General features: G+C 40.3%; 1 protein-coding gene across 9 annotated transcripts in view; it reads right to left on the reverse strand.

The window, feature by feature from the left end:
• Positions 1–20,943, reverse strand: part of sptbn4b (spectrin, beta, non-erythrocytic 4b) — a gene marked incomplete at its 5' end in the record, with an annotated part of 119,655 nt that overhangs the window by 22,945 nt on the left and 75,767 nt on the right. For all 9 annotated transcript variants that reach the window (XM_082503899.1, XM_082503896.1, XM_082503895.1 and 6 more), the window contains one exon: positions 3,757–4,020. In XM_082503899.1, coding sequence (XP_082360025.1) covers positions 3,757–4,020 — 264 coding nt within the window. The remainder of the gene's footprint in view (positions 1–3,756; positions 4,021–20,943) is intronic.

Here is a 20,943-nt window from a genome sequence, read left to right on the forward strand (position 1 = left end):
TGTCTGGTGAAATGATGAAGCAATGAATGGATGAATCTGTGCGTCAGCCCGGGTCGAACCTGCTGTATAAACGAGTTCCCGCCTTGCCCAAACCACCACGGCTGGAGGGCAAATTGCAAGTTACATCCCAAGATCACACGTTGACTGGCAGATGTAATGCAAGTGTGCCCAAATTTGGATTCTTTTATTGAGGTGACAGACCAAAAAAAGAAAGAAATGCATATTCATCAAACTAGTAACCCAGCTATTTAAGAAGCTCAGGCTCCAGACTTTTCTAAACACTCAGTTTTCTTTCACTCTTGGTTTTGTATGAGGGAATATCTCTAATATGGTTAACAGGTTGCTGACCCCATTTGCAGTTCCTATCCTAAAGGGAGGGGAAAGGAGCTACAACAGTTTTTCTTCAGTGACTAGATGAACAGAGGCGCTTCACCCAGGCCCAGTGTAAGATAAAGGAGGACACATGCAAAGCTTTAACCTTGATCTGATGAACGTTCAGCAATTTGTTCTCTATGCAAACTGTCATGCATGCAACAGGCATTTTTTTTTTACTAGATCTATCGACCAGTCCACAAATGTGAATAAAAATGAGTCCAGTGCTGTAACAGAGACCCGTAAACTGTCTGACTTGCACAAATCTATTTATTTGCGATGTTCCAAATATCACCTGGGTCCTGGTTCATTGACCAAGCGTTTTGGTTTCTTGGGTTTTGTTTATTATTAATGATCCTCGTGGCGATGCTTAGGTTGTTTATTTTTTGCGTACAGCTTTGCCCTGTGTCATGCCTGTGCTCAACCTGTTTTATTTTGGTAGTCTCACGTCTCTTGTTCCCAGTATTAAGCTCCAATAAATACTGATTATGATGGTGTGTCTCCACTCCACACAGGTGTCTCCACTCTGGCCAAATCGCCCTTCAGTGTATTGTATTGTATTCTATGTATTGTATTATGTACTGTGTACTGTTTGAGTCTCCTCTTGTGCTTTGTCGAGTGGTCCCTCATTGCTGTAATAATAATAATAATAATAATAAATTTTATTTATGAGCACCTTTCAAGTCACCCAAGGACACTTTACAATAGGATAAAACACTTAGTAAAACAATGGCAGAATAAGAACAATAAAATAAAGCACAAGATAAAATGAACAAACAGTGGATTCACAGTGAATATGCAGATTTGAACAGATGAGTTTTGAGTTGGGATTTAAACTGGGGGAGAGAACCAATATTTCTTATTTCAGGGGGCAGAGAATTCCACAACCTGGGAGCAGAGCAGCTGAAAGCTCTGCTTCCCATGGTGGTGAGGCGGAAGGAAGGTACAGTAAGCTGGACAGAAGAAGAAGAACGAAGTGAACGGGCAGAACAAGTGGTGGTTAACAGGTCAGAAAGGTAAGAAGGAGCGAGGTTATGAATGGCCTTGAAGGTGAGCAGAAGAAGTTTGAAAATTATCCGGAATTTCACAGGGAGTCAGTGAAGTTCCTGAAGAACAGGGGTGATGTGCTGGTAGGAGGGGTTCTGGTGATAATGCGAGCAGCAGAGTTCTGAACCAGTTGAAGCTTATGGAGGGATTTTTGGGGGAGACCATGCAGAAGAGAATTGCAGTAGTCAATACGGGAGGTAACAAGACTGTGGGCAAGAATGGACGTAGACTGGGTGGAAAGAGAAGGAAGCAATCTGTTAATGTTACGTAGATGGAAGTAGGCAGAACGGGTGAGGTTATTGATGTGTGATTTATAAGAAAGTGAACTGTCTAGGATGACACCAAGGCTCTTAACCTGAGGAGAAGGGAGAACTGTGGAGTTATCGATGGTGAGTGAGAAATGGTTTGCCTTCAAAAGGTTGGATTTGGTGCCAATAAGGAGGATCTCAGTTTTATCCTCATTGAGCTTTAGAAAATTAGAGGTAAACCAGGATTTTAACTCGGATAGACATTCTGTAAGGGAAGAAGGTGGGAGGGAGGAATCAGGTTTGCAAGAGAGATATAACTGGGTGTCATCAGCAAAACAGTGAAACTGAAGATCAAATTTGCGGAAGATGGTACCTAGAGGGAGGATGTATATTATAAAGAGAAGAGGGCCTAAAACTGAGCCTTGGGGTACACCAGAGGTGACGGGGAATAGACGAGAGCGGAATGATCTTAGTTGATTAAACTGGGAACGGTCGAGGAGATATGATTGAAACCAGGCGAGGGGTGTGTCAGAGATGCCGAGAGAGGAAAGTCTGCTTAGAAGGACAGAGTGAGAAATGGTGTCAAAGGCTGAGCTCAGATCTAAAAGGACGAGAATGGTGAGAAGACCAGAGTCAGCTCCGATTAAGAGATCTGTACCCTTGTTCCATGTTCCTGAACTTCTAATATTCCTGAAATTCTAATGTTTTCTGGACATTTAAAGCCTGCTCTTTATTTTGGATTCTTCTGGACTTTAGCTTTTGCATCAACAGCATTAAAAGCTGATGCTTTGAGGCTAGTTTCTCTGTCCTGCAACTCACTTCTCACACAGCAACACATGACCAGAGTAATTTCACTTTCTTCATGGCAAACCGTGTGTGGACGTCTGCTGCAACACTGGATCTGTTTGCCTTTCTGACTTGCCTTATGAAAAAGATGTGCTACACCGTTCTTCAAATATTTAAAAATACCTGGAGTAAACAGCTACAGTGATACTAGTACTAATAAACGTAACAGGGGTCAACTGAACATTGAAACTTACTAAAGTTAGAGTATATTGTGCTTACAAATAAATAAGCACTAGCTGCATCCACTCACAGATGCCATGTTTATGAATAAGCACAGATTACTATTTTTACTCAATAAAACATCAGTTTTCCCACTACAGAGGGCTTATCTCTCACTCTGATAGAATTATACATGAACCAGATGTCTAGTGTTTAAAATTAAGATAAATGAAGATTAATTATGACCTTAATGCTAGTGTGTGCCATAAATAAATTATAACAAAATAACCAAATACGCGACAAACACAGATTGAGTCCAATAAGTCACAAACAATCAGCCTTTAACCAGGCAGAACAATCAGCATGATACTGGCAACTATATGTGAAAATATTAAAAACTTGTCACCGTCTGTATTTGTAAAATGATCTTGGGATGAGACTTGTGTTAAAGCTCACCTGGTTTGCACGAACACTGACGGCTTACGTTGTGTCCAAAAACCATCAGCGCAAATTAAAGATTAATGCTGGCGCGAACTTATGAGAAGCTGACTTTGCTAAAATGAGATGGAAAGCAAACAGAAAGCTGTGCAGGCGCAGCGAGAAATGTTGCTGTTAGTCATTTTCAAACATGAGGTTTTGTTTGAATATTAATGAGCTGAGGCCATCTCTGTGTAGCGACAATAACGTAAACAGTGATTCACTCTGAGATGGTTCAACATGCAAGGAAGCAAAGATGCAGAATTACGTTAACAGTTTAGGGCAAAACTGGGCTAAAACTACGGAAAAACTAAGAAAAAACCCCAAAACTCCCCAAAAAATCCACCCAAGAATACAGTTATATAAGGATAAACCTCAGTTAATTTGATTTTCAGTTCATTTACAGTTAAATATTTATTATTATCAGGTTAAAATTCAATAAAAGTCTAAACTCTGGAAACCAAGAACTCACTACCTGACAGATGAAACAGAAAAAGCATCTTTGTACAAAGAAATCATAACTTAAGCCACTTCAGAGGTTAGAGGAACGCATCTGTGGGTGAAATGGCTGCAGCAATGTGCCAAAAACCACTTGAATGTTACGTACATGCAGTTTTTTGAGCTGCTTGTTGACGGTGGTGAGGTCCTGTCCCTGGTCGACGTAGGCCAGTTGACCCTCGAGCTGGCCCAGTCTCTGGTCGAGGCTTTCGTAACTCTGCACCAGCAGGTCGGCCTTGTTGGCTTCAAAAAGCTGGCGGGCTTTTGCCTGAGTGGTGCTCTCCAGATCCTGCCAGCACTCCCTGATCTCCTCCAGCTTCTTCCGCACCACCGGGCTGAGCTCCGGCTTCTCCTGGATCAGTTGCTGGCCCTCCTGGATGGACAGGAAATGAGGGGGAACACAGAGGGAGACGGGGGAGAAAATTAAGACCTTTTATGTCTTAATGCGAAAGGATTATTCATTAACATACCAAAAATGTATAATTAGCCCAGAGTACACGTAGATCAGAGGCAAATGTGCAAATAGAACATTTACTACTGAAAACAAAAGGCAATTAAGCTACAAAATGACACTTCATAATCACAAAGGCATTAAAAACACACAACCTATTATGATAATAAGGCCATTATGTAGTTTAATTAACACATCAATCAGTGAATCGACATCTCTAATTAGCACCTGGGGAGTACCAACATAAACGTAAAATCTCTGAGAATATATCGTTTTCATGCAGATCACTTGGTCTGCACCGCTATGCAAATTTTATTTAAGCAAAAATCTAAAATGTTTATGGAGATTGCACTCATAAATCTAAATCTAAAAGTTTATGTCAAGCGGACATTAAAATAGCTTTATGAAAGTGGGGTCGATTTCTCTATTTGTAATAAAAATAATTATTGATCTCTAATCCACTTTTCACAATAAAAGCGTGGTTGAAAATCTGTGCAGTGTAGGATATCAATGACGTTGTACATAAATAAACGAAACTATGAACCTAAAGCATTGAAAATGAAAAAGTCATTAGTATACCAATTTAGTATTCAACCACCAGAAAATTAAATAGTAACAATTTTAAATATTTTTAATAGAAATATCACACTCTTTAGCGTCTTAACTCTTAATTTCATACATTTCTAGCTGTTTATGGGTTTTATAAGTCATTTTTGGAAGCTTTGGACAGACATTTAGAGACTGCACAATAAATTGAGAAAATACTAGTAAACAAGAAAAAATAATAATCATAATCATTACATGGAGATGTGACGTAATAACGTGTAAAAAATAATATATAAAATACAAAACATATAAAAATTGAAGCAGGTATAAATTTATAAATGTGCTTCATCGCATTTACAAGTCTTCCTGTGTTTGAATATTGATTCTGTGGAAATGTTGTGTGTGTGTGTGTGTGTGTGTGTGTGTGTGTGTGTGTGTGTGTAAAACCTCCTCCTACTAAAATACCTCATAAATTACCCCACACGTCCCTTCCCCCATCTCTCTCGCCTTTTCATATTTCTGCCCCTTTTGTACCTCATCCCATTCAGAACCATTACACACACACACACACACACACACACACACACACACTCTGTATGAATATCAATTAGATGGGGGAGGGATTTCACTGAGGAGGCGAAATGAAAAAAGTCTGGGAGCAGGTGAACATGAGGTGCTGGTTTGTGTGTTTATTAGAAAGAAAGGGACCTAAAAACATCCCCCAATATGAACAAAGAACAAAGGATTTCCTATAAACAAACATAGAAAAGCATTAAAAATCTAAGGAATTAACTGTGGGCCAAACTTCCAAAGTCCATTTTAGGAACACGGACTTTAAATTATTTGATATACACTGGAATTAAAATTCCAGCTTAACTTTGAAAAACAACAAACTGGCACTCGTAGCTTGCCAACTTGTCTTTATCAAAAAAATAAAATAAATAATACTTGGTAATGTGTGGATTACTGTGGATGACTGTGCTTTTCTTTGCATCTCAGTTCCTTGGTCAAAAGTTACGGACTGAAGCCTGCTACAAAAACTCCTCTGACCGCTACGGATAATCTCCCTCTTTATAACAACGTAATAACAAATATACAGGGGGTGAATACTTTTATAACTTATTCATTTGTATCCTTTTAGTTACATTAAAGATTACGCTTTATCTGACTAAAACTATGGCTTGCTGTGTGACACAGACCATCCACAAAGCTCTTGCTTTAGTCACGAATTAGCTGATATGTGCATATGTGTGTTGGATGCAGCTTGCTAACATTAGCAGATAACTTTGATGAACAATATATGGTAAATCCTGCATAAAAAATTAACATGCAGTGGCTAAATTGCTAATGTTGAAGCTTCGAAATGCACAGTCCAAAACCAAAAGTTGACATCAAAATGCGTCTATTCTCAGATTATATCTAAAGTCCTTTCAGGTTCCTCCGAGGACCACAAACATGGGTGAAAACCGCACCTGTTGGAGGGCAAAATATGAGACAACCATAGCCTGTAAGGTTCATGTCCAGTTTGAATTTAAAGAATAAGTAAAAAGGGTTAATCGTAAAGATGTGAAAATGTGCAAAACTTTATTTTAGATTTGATTTTACTGTGCAACAGAAACTGAAAGGACGGACATTTTTTAAAAATATTTTTTTGAGTTGTCTGACCTATTTTTCTGAAGAAAAGGTTCAATTTTCCACCATTTGGTTCTTGGTGGGTGGTACTTTTCAGACTGCCTCGAATTTTCACCAGGATGCTAAAGTATCCTTGAGCAGTGACTCATCATCCACAGAGGACAACATCCTGTCTCACTCACTCGAGTTATCATAAAATCTGCAGACATACAGAGCTGCATCATGACTGGAAACTGGAGCCCAGTGATGAGATAAGACAGCTTCCGGTCCAGACACCGAGATAAGCAGGGCAGTTACGGGAACCTCTAGGCAACACCGAGGTGTAAATGTGAGTGAGAGTAGGTCATAAAAACATCACTCACTGAAGGTCAGCCCAAACCAACAATCTACCGAAAAATACATTTTGATGAGGTAACAGTACAAAGCTAGGTTTGATATTTGAAAGTAAAATGTATTGATGAGCCTGGATTTATGAAACAATAATCAGATTTATCTCAATGCTCTACTATTTACTGGTTGTTTGTGCAGCTGTCCATTAAAATATAAAAGTATATTTTAGATCATGCTTAGCAATAACTGCCCAAAGAAGTGCCCGGCGTTTCCCGATGGTTGCTGAGTGGCCAGACTTCCTTCTAGAACTAAGGAGGATGGAAGACAGTATACTGTAGTGCATATGGTACTCTATATCTGCCGTATACACACCATATCTGCAGCTGCTAACTTAATTGCCACTATCTGGGTACAAATGGAGAGGTGAGAAGAAAAAGAAGCAAATATCTTCACACAATCCTGCACTGTTTTTACATCAACACACACAAACACAAAGAAGGAGAAGTGGAATTGTAAGCAGACAGACCACTTTCCGATCCTTTCCACTGCTAGTGCGTTACGTCAGCGTTCATTCTTGTGTGGTGTCCCTCCGGCTGCTGGTGCGTGCCATCCTCTGCGGTGAGTGGGAGGGTTTGTGTGGGCTCGAGCAGCTTCACCCACTAGCTCAGAGCTGCTACTCCACACTACTCATACTGTGTAAACTGAGTCTGCAGTTCAGAGAGGAGCACAGTATTCCACAGCGCATACAGACAGCATCTGTAGACATCCCACGCCAAGCGGGGAAATCTGTGTGAGCCCCACCCCGTACACTGAGCTTGGAGTACCTTTACAAGATGGGTCAACTCACTGTAGAAATACTCAGCCTGTGAAATCAGTTGAATAATGTCTTGTCATTAGATCAGATTACAGATGCCAACAGGAAATAAAGCATTAACCTTTTTTGGAGATTGAGACTTCACGTTAGGATACTGTTGCACTGATGCTAACTATTACTTCTCCCTTTAAGTGAACATCCTTGCTATCAAAAATAATAATTTATTTCAGTAAATAAAATTATAAAATAGTTGTTTTTGAGGAAATATTCCATTACTGAAGGCCGATTAAAACCCCTCAGTCACAGTTAGAGTTAAATCATCTGTTACGCAGCAGCTGCCTTCAGTCTGAGTCAGAACTGTCAGGATATTTTTATTCTGAAAGGACTAAAGTCAGAAATATGTTGCTTATCGTTTTCCTCTTCTTCAGTATTTGCAGTAGTGATTATGGTGTGTCAATGTTTAGCATAGAGAGTGCAATCTCCATAAACATTATTAACAAATATAACATGCCAGCAGGGAGCGTGACAATGAATTATTTAACGTGGAACATTATTATTGTGCCGTGGGGCTTCAGACTCAAATACACAGTGGTACTGCTCCATGTGGGAGGGCCAGTTCACCAGTGACCAAAGCTGCCCATGTGCTGGAAGCTGCCACACAATGTTCATACGTAACTCCCCTCCACAGCCCACAGTGTGTCTTTTTCACACTGAAAACAAAAAGTGGAGATAATTAGGCACTAATATAAAATACAATGACACTATCGGTTGGTTTTCCTCCTGTACTGTTCAGTTCTTTCAGGTCACCACCCACCTCTGCTCTGTTACAAAAAGGCTGAAAAAGGTGTTTAAATGGACATATTTCACTTCTCTTTCATGTCTACTCATCCATAATCTTAACTGCTTTCAAAGCTTAGGGTTGCAGGGCAGCTGGAGACCAACCCAGCTTACATCATATATAGTATATAGCATTACAAATGTTGATACTATTATTATACATACGTTTCAGATAATGAGGGTAGTGTATATACAAGTAATCCAGTCAAAGCCAAAAGCTCACTCTTCAGACTGCTCTAAAGAATTGTTTACTGCTTTTAAAAAGACAGGGGCTCCATGAGATCCACGTATATGGTAAAAATAATTATTTCAAACTAGAGATGGACCGATCCGATATTACGTATCGGTATCGGTCCGATACTGACCTAAATTACTGGATCGGATATCGGAGAGAAATAAAAAATGTAATCCGATCCATTAAATATCAAAAAAGCACCTCACAAAACTTGCGACATGGCATAACTCTGCTCATAACCGTAGCACGTTGGAGCAGTGTGCATCAGGTGATAGAGCGGCTGTGGCGTGCGAGACCTGTCGGTGGTCTGGTTCAGCATTTTGAGCCTCGCTACCAATCCGGCATTTCATCTCCGAGAAAGTGATCCCAGAGAGAAGTGAAGCAAGTGTGTAAGTTCATCTCTGAATGTTTGTAAAGCATTCCAGCTTTAAGCTTAACAACCGAAATATGGAGCGACTACCTCTTCTCTCCCCCTCCCTCTCCCGCTGCTACTTCAATCATGAAACTGATTAATGATCAGCTGATCGGCTTTTCTGTCGCGAGTCCGTCTCTCTTGTTTGTTTATTGCTCACTTTGCACCAGACAGAGGAAACCAGCGGCTGAACAACAGCAGCACGTTTAAGCTTGATAAGCTGTTGTTAGAATTTATTTAATATTACTTTCTACTCCAGGATCTTTTTCTACGTAGCTGACGCTGGTAGCTGTGCAGGGGCGGATCTAGCAAAGTTTAGCCAGGGGGGCCGATAGGGCATGAACAGGGAAAAGGGGGCACAAAGACATACTTTTCTTTCTTATTCTCATTTAAAATGTCGAGCTTTTAATGAATAATTATCTGACACCCAAAGTTTTAATCTGATGTAAAATATATAGAAGTCCATTACTGTATATAGTAATTGTTAAGTCTAATATAACCTAGTAAGCTATAGTACTTTTTCCTTTGGGAAGGTACCATCTGTGCAGTCTGCAATTCTGTTGAAGAAAGATGTTGAATCTATTTAATTATTCTTGAAAAATAATTGATTTCTGTGCATTTTTTTTTCACACTGCATCAAATTAAAGTTGATTATGTCGATTAAGCATCATGAGGTGGAGGGTGGGGGGTGGTTCCCTATTTTTTATTTTTTTGCTGGGAGTTTTAGAAGCCTATTAGTTAGGTTGCTTACTCTTTAAAATACCAGAATAGGGAGGATGGAGTAGGCTTAAGTTTATTATGGTTTAAAATGGAGCACTGTAACAAAAAATAATTTCCCCCAGGGATCAATAAAGTATTCTGATTCTGATTCTGATTCTGATTAGATTGATCAGTGTTGCTGAACTATGAAATATTTTGGGTGCAGTGTATTTTTTGCATACAGGTATAACAGAATAGCTTTAGTGTTTTGTTTTGTTTTTAACTTGAGTTTGAACTTATACAAAATGCAGCAAGATGTTAAAAAAACAGTTTGAATTCATATCAGTATTGGCCGATTTCAAATTTATGATATCGGTGTCGGTCATAAAAAAGTGGTATCGTGCCATCTCTATTTCAAACTACAAGTCACTTTAAAAAGGAAAAATATTGCTTTAAATCTCTTTTTTAACCTCCTAGGACCTGGATGTCCACATGTGGACATCACATTTTGGGCTGTCTAGACCAAAATACTAAATTCTGCTCTACAGGGGCCTGATGTCCACTTACAAGGACATTATACTGTCACTATTGTATTGAAATGTTCTCATATGTGGATCTCATTTTTCTCAGAAACAAAAATCAGGTTAAAAAAAAAAAAATAAAAAAAATAAAAAAAAATCACATAATTCTTTGTTTTTACATTTATCAAAATGGCATGAAAGAGTTCGGGTCTTAGGAGGTTAAAGTACTGATGATGAAAAGCACCATGTTGATGTGATTAAAGATTATTTAAATACTAAGACCCAGAAGGATGTGAGAGAATATGTAAAGTGAAGAAAAACAGGAAGTACAGTCGTGCAGGACAGACAGGGAGAGTCTGATGGAGCACTGATGCTAACAGCAACAGATCATCCTCATTCTGCTGTCTGGTGCGCGCTTCACAGCAGACATCTGCTCCCGAGCCTCCCCTCTGCCGCTCTGTTGGTCAGTGGGTCTGTCACGCTCAGGCCACTGAAGCTACCGTGTCAATATTTACATGTAAAAAAAATCTGCTCGTCCAGCCAAATGGAACTGCTTACTTCAATCCAGGTTGAAGTTTTAATGTCAACTCTTGGTCAACTCTGACCTAAGGTAAGAAACCAAACACAGGGTCCAATGAAGTCTAAAGACTGAAAACATATTTATAATATTTGCTACGTGTCCACAGTCTTCAAGGAGATACAACTACAAATCAACATTACTTCTTCAAAAGAAATATCCAATGGCAGCGACCCGGGGTGATGGAAAGAATGTGATGGCTGGTATATATAATATGAAACTGAGGCACTGGTCATGTGATTTTTTGACACCTTGCACTTAAATGGAGACCTGCGTGACCGTCGCAGGGTTTCTGCACAAATGTCCACATACCATCCAGAAAATGCACAAATACAGAGAAAGAGGACGGCTGTTCTTCCATCTACCTTAAAAATGCCCCCATTTGTTCCTCTGTGCTGCTGTAAAAGCGTCACTTTGACTGTAGGAAAAGAAGGACTTCATCCATCTGCTGAGTGCCCTTTTGGCTCGAGAGCATTAGAAAGCCAAAAGTGCTCCAGGACTGGGCAGGCACTTAAATTGTATGAACCTAATAAGACTTTACTCAGACTTAACTTGGGTTAGCTACCTGTGTTTCTTACATCCTGTATTTTGCTAGTTAGCATTTTAGGTTTATCTTTGCAAACATCCACTTCATAAACAGGAGACGAGAGGAATTAGTAGGACGCTGTTTCAAACCGTTTTGCCTGATGAAAGTCTAACACAGAAACATTAAAAATAAATGCATTTTTTCCCATTTCAGTTACACAGCATGCAGGACTCTGTTTGCTATGTTTGTTCTCACTTAAAAATTAGCTAGCTTCAATCCTTCCTGTCTGCTGTTTTGGAGGTCTTGGAAGTCATTCAGCTACCTCTCCACAAGGTCTTTTTTCTTGTGGTCGGGTGGACTCCAGCTCCACCATGGAGGTCTACAGCAGCTGACAGGAGCCCTTATTCTGCTTTAGAGATGTGATGTGAGCTGGAGGGCTGCTCCAACCACAGAGAACAGGTTTATGTGCTGCTGCAGAGGCTGCAGAGCAGAATAACGACTGTCTCTTGTTACTTATTGCTTATAGTATAAACATGAAGTATGAGTAAGTCATTCAAGAAAACACCTTTGGCATGCACACAAAGATTCAGAGCCACAATAGAAGGATTTTAATCAGAAAATGTAAATAATTCTGATGCATTACTGCTTTCAGACATTTCATATTTGAAAACTTAATTGGACAGTTTTGCTGATTTAGGTTTACACCATCTGCTAGTTGACACAGAGCTGTCTTTGAAGGCTAGGAATATCAGGGTTGCAGTGCAGATAGTGCAGACAGACAGACCCTATGGCTTAGGAGCTCTGTAATGAGCACATAGAAAGACACCTACAACAGGTTCCCTGCAGAAATAAATAAAAAGAAGCTCCACATAGTGATTGTAGGGTCAACATCATCTATCCAGCTGGGCTCTATAATATGAAAACACCTATCTTATACTATCTTTCAGGTCTAGCACCTTCCTCAGCATTATTCTCTGTGTTCAGTTCAGTTCTGCGTGCTTTAATGGGTGCAGCATTGTCTGAACGGTGCATTTAAATATAACTGGAATTGATTGGGTGGAATAAAAATATATACTGTCAGATCTCCATCTTAGCTTAACATCTTGCTCTGAGTGCGAGGGCCTCATTGATGTTTTGCTGCACTTACCCACACACAAACCTGCCCATACTCCCTCATTCACGCACACATTCTCTTATATACTGCAGCACCACAGGTCAGAGCTTAATGCAAACTGTATACTGTATGCAACTCTATATAGTATACAGTTTGCACTCGCATACAGTTATAAGGAAAGTAAAAAGGTGCATCAATGGCCAGACAAAGTCGTATTTTTTGCACAGCTGGTAATTTGTTTATAAAACTTTTATAAAGCTGTACCGATTGCCACCGAAGCCACACAGATTGTTTTATTCTATGCATTTCAAGCATTCAAACCTAACAGGCAATTTTTAATCAATAACATGCTATCGTTACTTCCCCACACCCCCTGGACATCCTGGGGAGCATAACATAGTATGTCTTTGGACAGTTTGCACAGGAAGGTTCAAACCTAAAAACCTCTTGATATAACTGTCCGGGTTATATAACTGTGTCGCAGGCAAGACTCGGACCCAAATACAGGACATTAAGGACTTTTACCTTTAATGCTGAACTCTTCCCAGACATACAAAAACACCAATGGTAGCTGAGCGGGAGAATTCAATCCAAGAACTAGGAAACTCCAGTGAAACATGGAAGGAGGTATTATGTCTAATTGTTGAATGTTGTCATTGTGTTTCTTAAATTTGTAAGGTCTGAGTTCAATCTATAGGATCAAGACATTCCTTTGTCTCTGACCACCTCTCCAGCCACTCTGTGCTGGGGGAGGTTTTATTGCAGATACATTCTATCTAGAAGATCTGTTTCTTGTGATGTTGCTTCCTACTTTTATGGTCCTTTTCGTGAGCAGGAAGTCATGCAGTGAGACACACACACACACACACACACACACACACACACACACACACACACACACACACAGCCTTGTCTTAGAACCATTGGGGGGTTTTACAGAGGGAGGTGCTTTTGCTGTGATGTGTATTGTGTGAACTGTTTTCCCCAAAAGCAAGAGGAGGCCGTCGTCGGGGTCATTTTGCGGTAGGATTCAGAGTGCTTCCTGAGACACCGGCCGGTGCCTCCCTTGCTAGCAAGTAAAAGATGTTCGTCTTGTTTTTGTCGTTAACGAGAATAAGTTTCTAAACTAGCGGGGATGTGGAAACACAGACCCAACAGGAGGAATCACACAGGTCAATCTATATCTATACACAAGCCAGGTAACGATGGGAGAGGAAACAGGTCAGAAGACTGCTGACACTAATTGGGAAAATGAGACACAGGAAGTGAAATCTAACACAAATCACAGAACAGGGGTCAACCACCTGCCTCCAGCCCAAAGAAACTGATTCAGCCCGCCTTAACTAGAGGGCAAAACAATATAAATGGATAATGGACAACATTTCCATCCTTCTGTTCTTATTCATTGTATTCTTTTAGTCTTTTAGTGCTCATTCTGAGTGCTTAGACCAGTTTGGTCTAAGCTTTCGATACACTGCATGTCATTATCCACTTCTAACATCAACACGACAGTGAAAACACAGAAGAAAACACGAGTCCAAAAAAGCATGCAAGCGTATCGAAAGTGGTTTCTCAATCCTGTAGCCACAATTAAACTTGACTCATAGAGAGAAGTGCACAATACACAAAACAAACCCTGTTTTACTTAACAGGAGATTATAGATTTTCCTGATATTTCTGTTTTATGCTTCAAACAGTGGATGCATCATGACCGGCATCACAGTGACTCAGTGGTTATCACTGTGTAGAGCCCTTCTCTGTGGAGTTTGCATATTCTCCCTGTGCTTGTGAAGCTTTGGTCCAGTTTTGGATCATAGTTCTCCCAGATCCCACCTGCAACCCGCCTCCCCCATTTATCATTATTAATATTTATAGAGTCATTAATTTCTTTATTATTATTACTATTATTGTTATCACTACTACTAGTAGTAGTAGTAGCAGCACTAGTGGTGGTGGTATTATAATTACTGATGATATTGGTCCTATTATATTGTTGTAATTGTTTGAATTATATGTCTTAAATATCCACATAATGCACATTCACATACATACACATAGAACTCACACATAATTTTCATTAAATATGCAATTATGTACAAATTTTTTGTTGCTGTTGTTATTAGTTTTGAGATTTTCAGCACACATTTTGTCCTGTCATCTATTCCACAGTTTAAAAAAAAACTTTATCGGTGTACAGTTAAGAATGAGATTCAATATGCAACTTTTCTATACAATGAAATAAAGAGATATAAATGAAATGACAGAAGAGAATAAAAATATGCACTCTAAGAGAAAAACAGGGTACAGTGTGCATATAGTGCAAAAACGTTACTAAAATTGCTCAGGTTATGCAATATTACAGCTGCAGAGCAAGTCTGAAGTGTAGTTAAAACCACACTTAGTTATTTCTCCAACCATATAAAAACAGTGCTTTCTGTGTCGACCCAGGACATAGTGAGATTCTTACTTTTGAGAGTTTTGCTTCACGGTCTAACGTATTTTTTTTTACATTTTGATCTTACTTCAAAGGCTGTCAAAGCCGGAACTGCGGGTGAGATATAACACAGGCTACTATTTGACTTTTCTTTGTTTTCTGGTATTTGCAATCTATTGCATTGGTGGATGATTAGTGATTTTTTATTTCTATTGTACTCTTGGTACATTCACCACAAACCAATCAGCTCCAGTCAGCCGTGATGTAATGTAGAGAGTGTGTGAAACTTGGTTCCAGCAGCAGACGCTCAGATTGCCATTCTTAACGAGTTAATGAGGCCAATTAACTGTCAAGGATAATAAGTGACGAGGACAGGATTCAAAAGCCCAGTGGGTTTTGGGCGAGCAACTGGGTGGGTTAAGAGGGTATTTTGACTGTGCATTCACACATCCCCCCCCCACACGCTCACGCACACACTGATAAGCACAATCTGCTGCAACTGAACCAAATCTCCACTAACAGCGAGCAGCCTCTGTTTTGGATCCATCACAGTGAAGCTACATCACAGACATTACAGAATGACTCGGCAGCTCTTTACAAACAGTACATCGTCTTAAAGCGCGCAGATGGCAGTTACATCAATTCTGACCCTGTAAATAGAAAGTCGCAGGTTTTATTTGCAGTCGGAAAGAAGAAACCTGCACTAGTAGCTCAACAAAACCATATTATTACATCTGTGCTCTTTGTTTCTGTTTAGTACACCCCTTTTGTCTTCAAGCTTTCACTTTTAATTGTCACTCAGGCCATCCATTCACAAACTTCACTACAGAGATTATAAGCCACACATATTTAGATTTGTTTATCCGGCCTGTCATCAGGAAGCCCAGTCATCCTGCAGCTACAGTACAGCTATTGATTAGACACTACATTATACATTCAGAACACTGCAAACCTCAGCTTATTAGATTTGGACCTCTATACTACACTACATTAACATCTATTGCAGCAAGCTGAATGCCAGTACACCAAGACCTTTGTGTCTTACACTGAGACTGAGCGAGAGGGAGCTTTACCTATGGCTATAATGGCTCGTCCATCTCAGTCGTCTCAGATTTTCTGACATTGACAGAAAGATGGAGGAAGAGGAGACGCAAGAATGGAGTCAGTGTGATTAAGAATTAGGACGTCTTTCTCTCTCCTGAGTCATTTTGAGGAGATGCCACCTGTCAAATGTTTAGAAATGAGAAAAGATGATTGTTTAAACGCAAATGTCTGGCATCTGATTACTGATGCTTCTACACTGACTATGGACATACCGAGGAGTCATGGCAACAAACAATATCATTTGGCAAAAGTATAACCAAAGAAGACAACAAATGCATTTTTTCTTCAGAAGAAGTCATATTTTAAGTTTATATTTGGGGATTCTGGCAAAAGACAAACTCTAAATAATACTTGGAAGGTCAGATTTTTGCCAAATAAACTTTAAATCTCACTCCACCTGAAAACAGTAATTGCATCATGTGTTAACCAGCCAGATGATACCTGTCGGACTGAAAAGCAGCTGCCCACGAGCACTTCAATCCTCCCTTTGTTTATTTTTGAAAGTTAAATCAGAGTATAAATGATATAACCAGAATAAAATCACTTGTGACAGATAGTTCGGTGCCCTTTTACTACTGTTTAAACAGCTAACAATAATAACCACAACTGTAGAAATGTATACAACAGTGAGCTGTGGCATTAAAACTACAGACAGGTGGAGTAAATAACACTGATTATCTGTCAAGTTCCTGATCTATGTTTTTGATTTTTATTATCATTCTCTCTCATGTTTCTTGTATTCATGTCCTTCTGGTGTGTCTTCCATGTTTCCTCGTCCAGTTTCATTTTGTGATTTTTCCCTCCCTTGCATGACTCGTGTGGCCTCTTATTCTTGTTCCACCTGTGTCAGGTTTCCCACTTTTAAACCTTTATCAGTTTGTGTGTCTAATCAGCTTCGTGTGTATTTGTAGTCGCGTCGTTCTCCCTGTCACATTGTTGCCGTGTGTTACTTGTACTTCTGTTTTCTGGGTTTCTGTTTCGGGATCTCCTACTAACAGCAGAGGTGCAGGTGGTTCCTTTTTACTGTCCGCTCTGATCACATCACTCATCCTTAATCTGATTCATATCAGATGGGTGTTGTGAATTACTTTACACGGGATGAATTTGTTTCCTCACTCTGTGCTCTTCATCTCTTATCCAACATTTTAAAAGGATTTAAGCATCCTAAATGATGGTGGACCTCAATCGATTTTCCAGGTCACAAAGCCGCAAAGGCAGACACGAGGAAGCAGAATTAGCAGAACGTAAAGCACCCAGAGTGAGTGAGAAGGGGAGGGATGGAGGGATGACCTTCACACATGAGCTCTACGAGGAGAGGAGGGAAGATGGGGAGAAGTAAGAGGGGACTGGGCAGCAGTTGCTTGGCAACCGTCGCCAGTACAGGAAAGAGGGGACGCATTGCTCCAGTTGCTGCTGGCGGCTTGACGTCACAGCAAGCTGACGAGGCACACAGTGCTTCGTGATGATCTGCTGGGTTATCCCACGTCACCCAGTCGCACATCCAAACTGAAGGAAGATCGATACTTTAGTCTTCATCGAGGTCTTTTCACACACACACAGTCAAGTCCTGAGTTTTACAAAGATATAATCGCACGGTTTAGTGGTTAAAAACACTTCTAAACTGAAATGCATTGTGGGTGTGTTGCTAAAAGACACACAGAGCTGAGTAAACATCGTTTGACTCATAGAGTTTATTTTTAAAAGTCTTTTCGGGGCTTTTTTAGGCCTAGATTTACTGTCTAAGTGCAGCAAATTAGCAAAAAAGAAAAAAAGAGGATGGGATTGGTGAGCTTCTAACAATAAGTTAATTTATAAACACAGACTCAGCCAATTCATTTCACTAATGACCAATGCAATCTATCAGCAGCACAAATGATCAATTCAGACTTGATGAAGGAGCATCTAATCAGCCAATCAAATGATTACAGTGTAAATCCATGTTTAAACTGCGTGGACACTCAGATCAAGGCAGCTGATGGAAAATCAATATATTTATATTTTAAGGGCAAACTGTTCACTTTCAGGGAGCTGTCTGAGGTCTGAGCACGTCCTGATAACATCTCCCCCTGAAATATCAAATAAATCAAAATTCTGTGTTCTCCCATAAAAGGTTTTGAATAATCAGACCGCATCTTATCTTAAGGACCCAGCAGAGTAGTTTGCTCTCAGATGCTAGTTTAATTGTGGTTCACGTAATATTTAAAAGTAGAATGGGAGGCAGCGCCTTCAGCTTTCAGGCCAAACACCCTCTCTACTTTTAAGATTAGGCTTCAAACTTTTCTTTTCGATAAAGCATATAGTTACTGCTGGATCGGGTGACCCTGGATCCTGGGGGATTCCCATGATGCACATTTTTTCTCTGGCTCTCTTCCACAGCATGCCCCCCTCCCCTCACTGTCAGGCCCTGCCTGAGCATGGTTTTGCCGGAGGTTTCTTCCTGTTCAAAGGGAGTTTGTTCTTCCCACTGTCACTAAATGCTTGCTCAGGGGTCATTTGATTGTTAGGATTTTCTCTGTAATAGTGTAGTGTCTTCAACTTTAAATAAAATGTTCCTTGAGGTGACTATTGTTGTAATTTGGTGCTATATGAATGTATTTATTTATTTATTTGTTATTTGTACGTTTATTTTGAACATCCATCCATCCATCCATTTTCTTCCGCTTATCCGGGGCTGGGTCGCGGGGGCAGCAGCCCAAGCAGAGAAGCTCAGACCTCCCTCTCCCCAGCCACCTCCTCCAGCTTATCCGGGGGAACACCAAGGTGTTCCCAGGCCAGCCAAGAGATATAATCTCTCCAGCGTGTCCTGGGTCTGCCCCAGTGGGACATGCCCGGAAAACCTCGCCCATCCTTGTCAGATGCCCGAACCACCTCAACTGGCTCCTTTCGATGTGGAGGAGCAGCGGCTCTACTCTGAACCCCGCCCTATCTCTAAGGGAGAGGCCAGCCACCCTTCGGAGGAAGCCCATTTCCGTCGCTTGTATTCGCGATCTCTTTCTTTCGGTCACTACCCACAGCTCGTGGCCATAGGTGAGGGTAGGGGCGTAGAGCGACCGGTAAATTGAGAGCTTTGCTTTTACACTCAGCGCTCTCTTCACCACAACAGACCAATACAGCGTCCGCATCACTGCAGCCGCTGCACCAATCCGTCTGTCGATCTCCCGCTCCCTTCTCCCATCACAAGACCCCAAGATACTTAAACTCCTCCACTTGGGGCAGGAACTCGTCCCTAATCGGAGTGGGCACTCATGTTCATAATTTGAACATGTTAAAATATAACAACAACAACAACAGAGAAAAAAAGAGACCAACAGAGAAAAATAAATAAACAAATAAACAAAATGAATTGAACTGAATTGAATACTGCTTCTATTACAAGCACATATTCATATACTGTGTGTGTTCTTTCAGTCAGAAAACTGGCACTGTGCTTCTTTGGTGCAGCCCAGCTGAAGCTTTTAAATGCTAAAAGAGGTTCTTGCACCATCATAGAACATGTGTCATGGCATGCTTTGACCCTGATGGTAGCAGTAGGAATAAAAAAAGGAAAAAGAGCTGGAAACTTGGCTTTAACCTGCTTTATAGAGGCATGTCAATTTGAAACACGTGATGTAGAACTACCAAAGACTCTCTGCGGCATTTAAGGTGCACAGGTCAGATAACACGTTTTGGGCAGCATTTCAATCCCATGTTAACTGTGCCAACTGAAATACAGACACACACGGCTCCACAGATGGAAGCAACTTAAAAAAAAAAAAAAAAAAAGGACACTGTACTTCAGTTCTCTATGACAAAAAGGGGTGCATAAAATAAGTGCAAAAATAAGCTGCAGAGTCTCAGAGGACCCCACACAGAGACACAATGAGGACACAACCTACAGACTGTTTGGACAGGAAGTACTACAACGAGCTGGAGCACGAAAAGCTTCACGGCATTATAGCTCGTCTTTCCTAAGCTTTCAGCGTATCCTTCTATGCGTCTACTTCTTTGTCTGTTTAAATTGTTTTAAAAATTTCTTGCAAATGTTATTATTCTCTAGACCTTTTTATACAAAGAGAGAATAAAACCTTTCTGGGGGGCTATTTTGCATTGCTTTGACGGTAACTGAGCTGAGGGTATAAAGTGAAGGTGATGACATACAACAGCACTAATAAATTGTACCAGTTAGATGGCATGACTGATAAAGATTAGCCCGGGATGCCTCTAAAACAATATTTTTATTTCTAACACTTGTCAGGAGTGAGTACAAATCCTTATCAGCACTGCCATTTAAAAAAAACAAAGCCAAATACTGAATATTATCTTAAAAAAATGCAAGTTGCTAAGCAACAGCCACTGAGAAGTCTTGTGGGGTGAACATGGCTGCCACATATGACTTCAGAAGCTAAACCCTGTCTATCTGCCAAAAGCTAGACATCCTGGTGTGACTACAGTCTGCTCCTGAAGAGCAAGACTTGGGATACTAGTGCTGATCACGTTGGCATTACACATCACTATCCGACCTAAACTAACATTTCTGACACGTAAACACCTCTTTGAAGAAGCAAAGAAGTGACGATGAGCCAATGAAATGTTTCACACAGCAAAATTTAAGAAGTACAGAAACACAGCAAATGTCTACGGTCTGTTCACTGCAGTGTTTTGCAAGCACTTCTTATATATATATAGGTCACACATTTCAACAGCGCTGTGTTTCGAAACACTTCAGGTAAACTACTCTTATATGCTCGCACTGGATTAAAGATGGGTTAAAAACAAAAAGCAGGAACACATGCTGGCTGTTAATGGCAAAAATACAGAAAAGAATTCATTCATATTATTATATTATATTTTTTCCAGCATGCTCAAAGTTGAATTCATTATATTTCTATTTTACACTCTTAACCGTCCCGCTAATGAGAAACTGCCAGATTAACCATTGGACATGCTGGAAAGGACTGGAGAGGAGAGGAAAGAGGCTCATCCTGCAGTGTGAACAGGCTTCACAGATGTCTCGCCACACTTTTAATTTAGTTGCATGCTGTCCTGTTGGTCCTGTTTTAGCATATATTATCTTTTTTTTAGTAT

Source organism: Aulonocara stuartgranti, assembly GCF_965226115.1.
Source record: "Aulonocara stuartgranti genome assembly, chromosome: 14".
NCBI classification, from domain to species: domain Eukaryota; kingdom Metazoa; phylum Chordata; class Actinopteri; order Cichliformes; family Cichlidae; genus Aulonocara; species Aulonocara stuartgranti.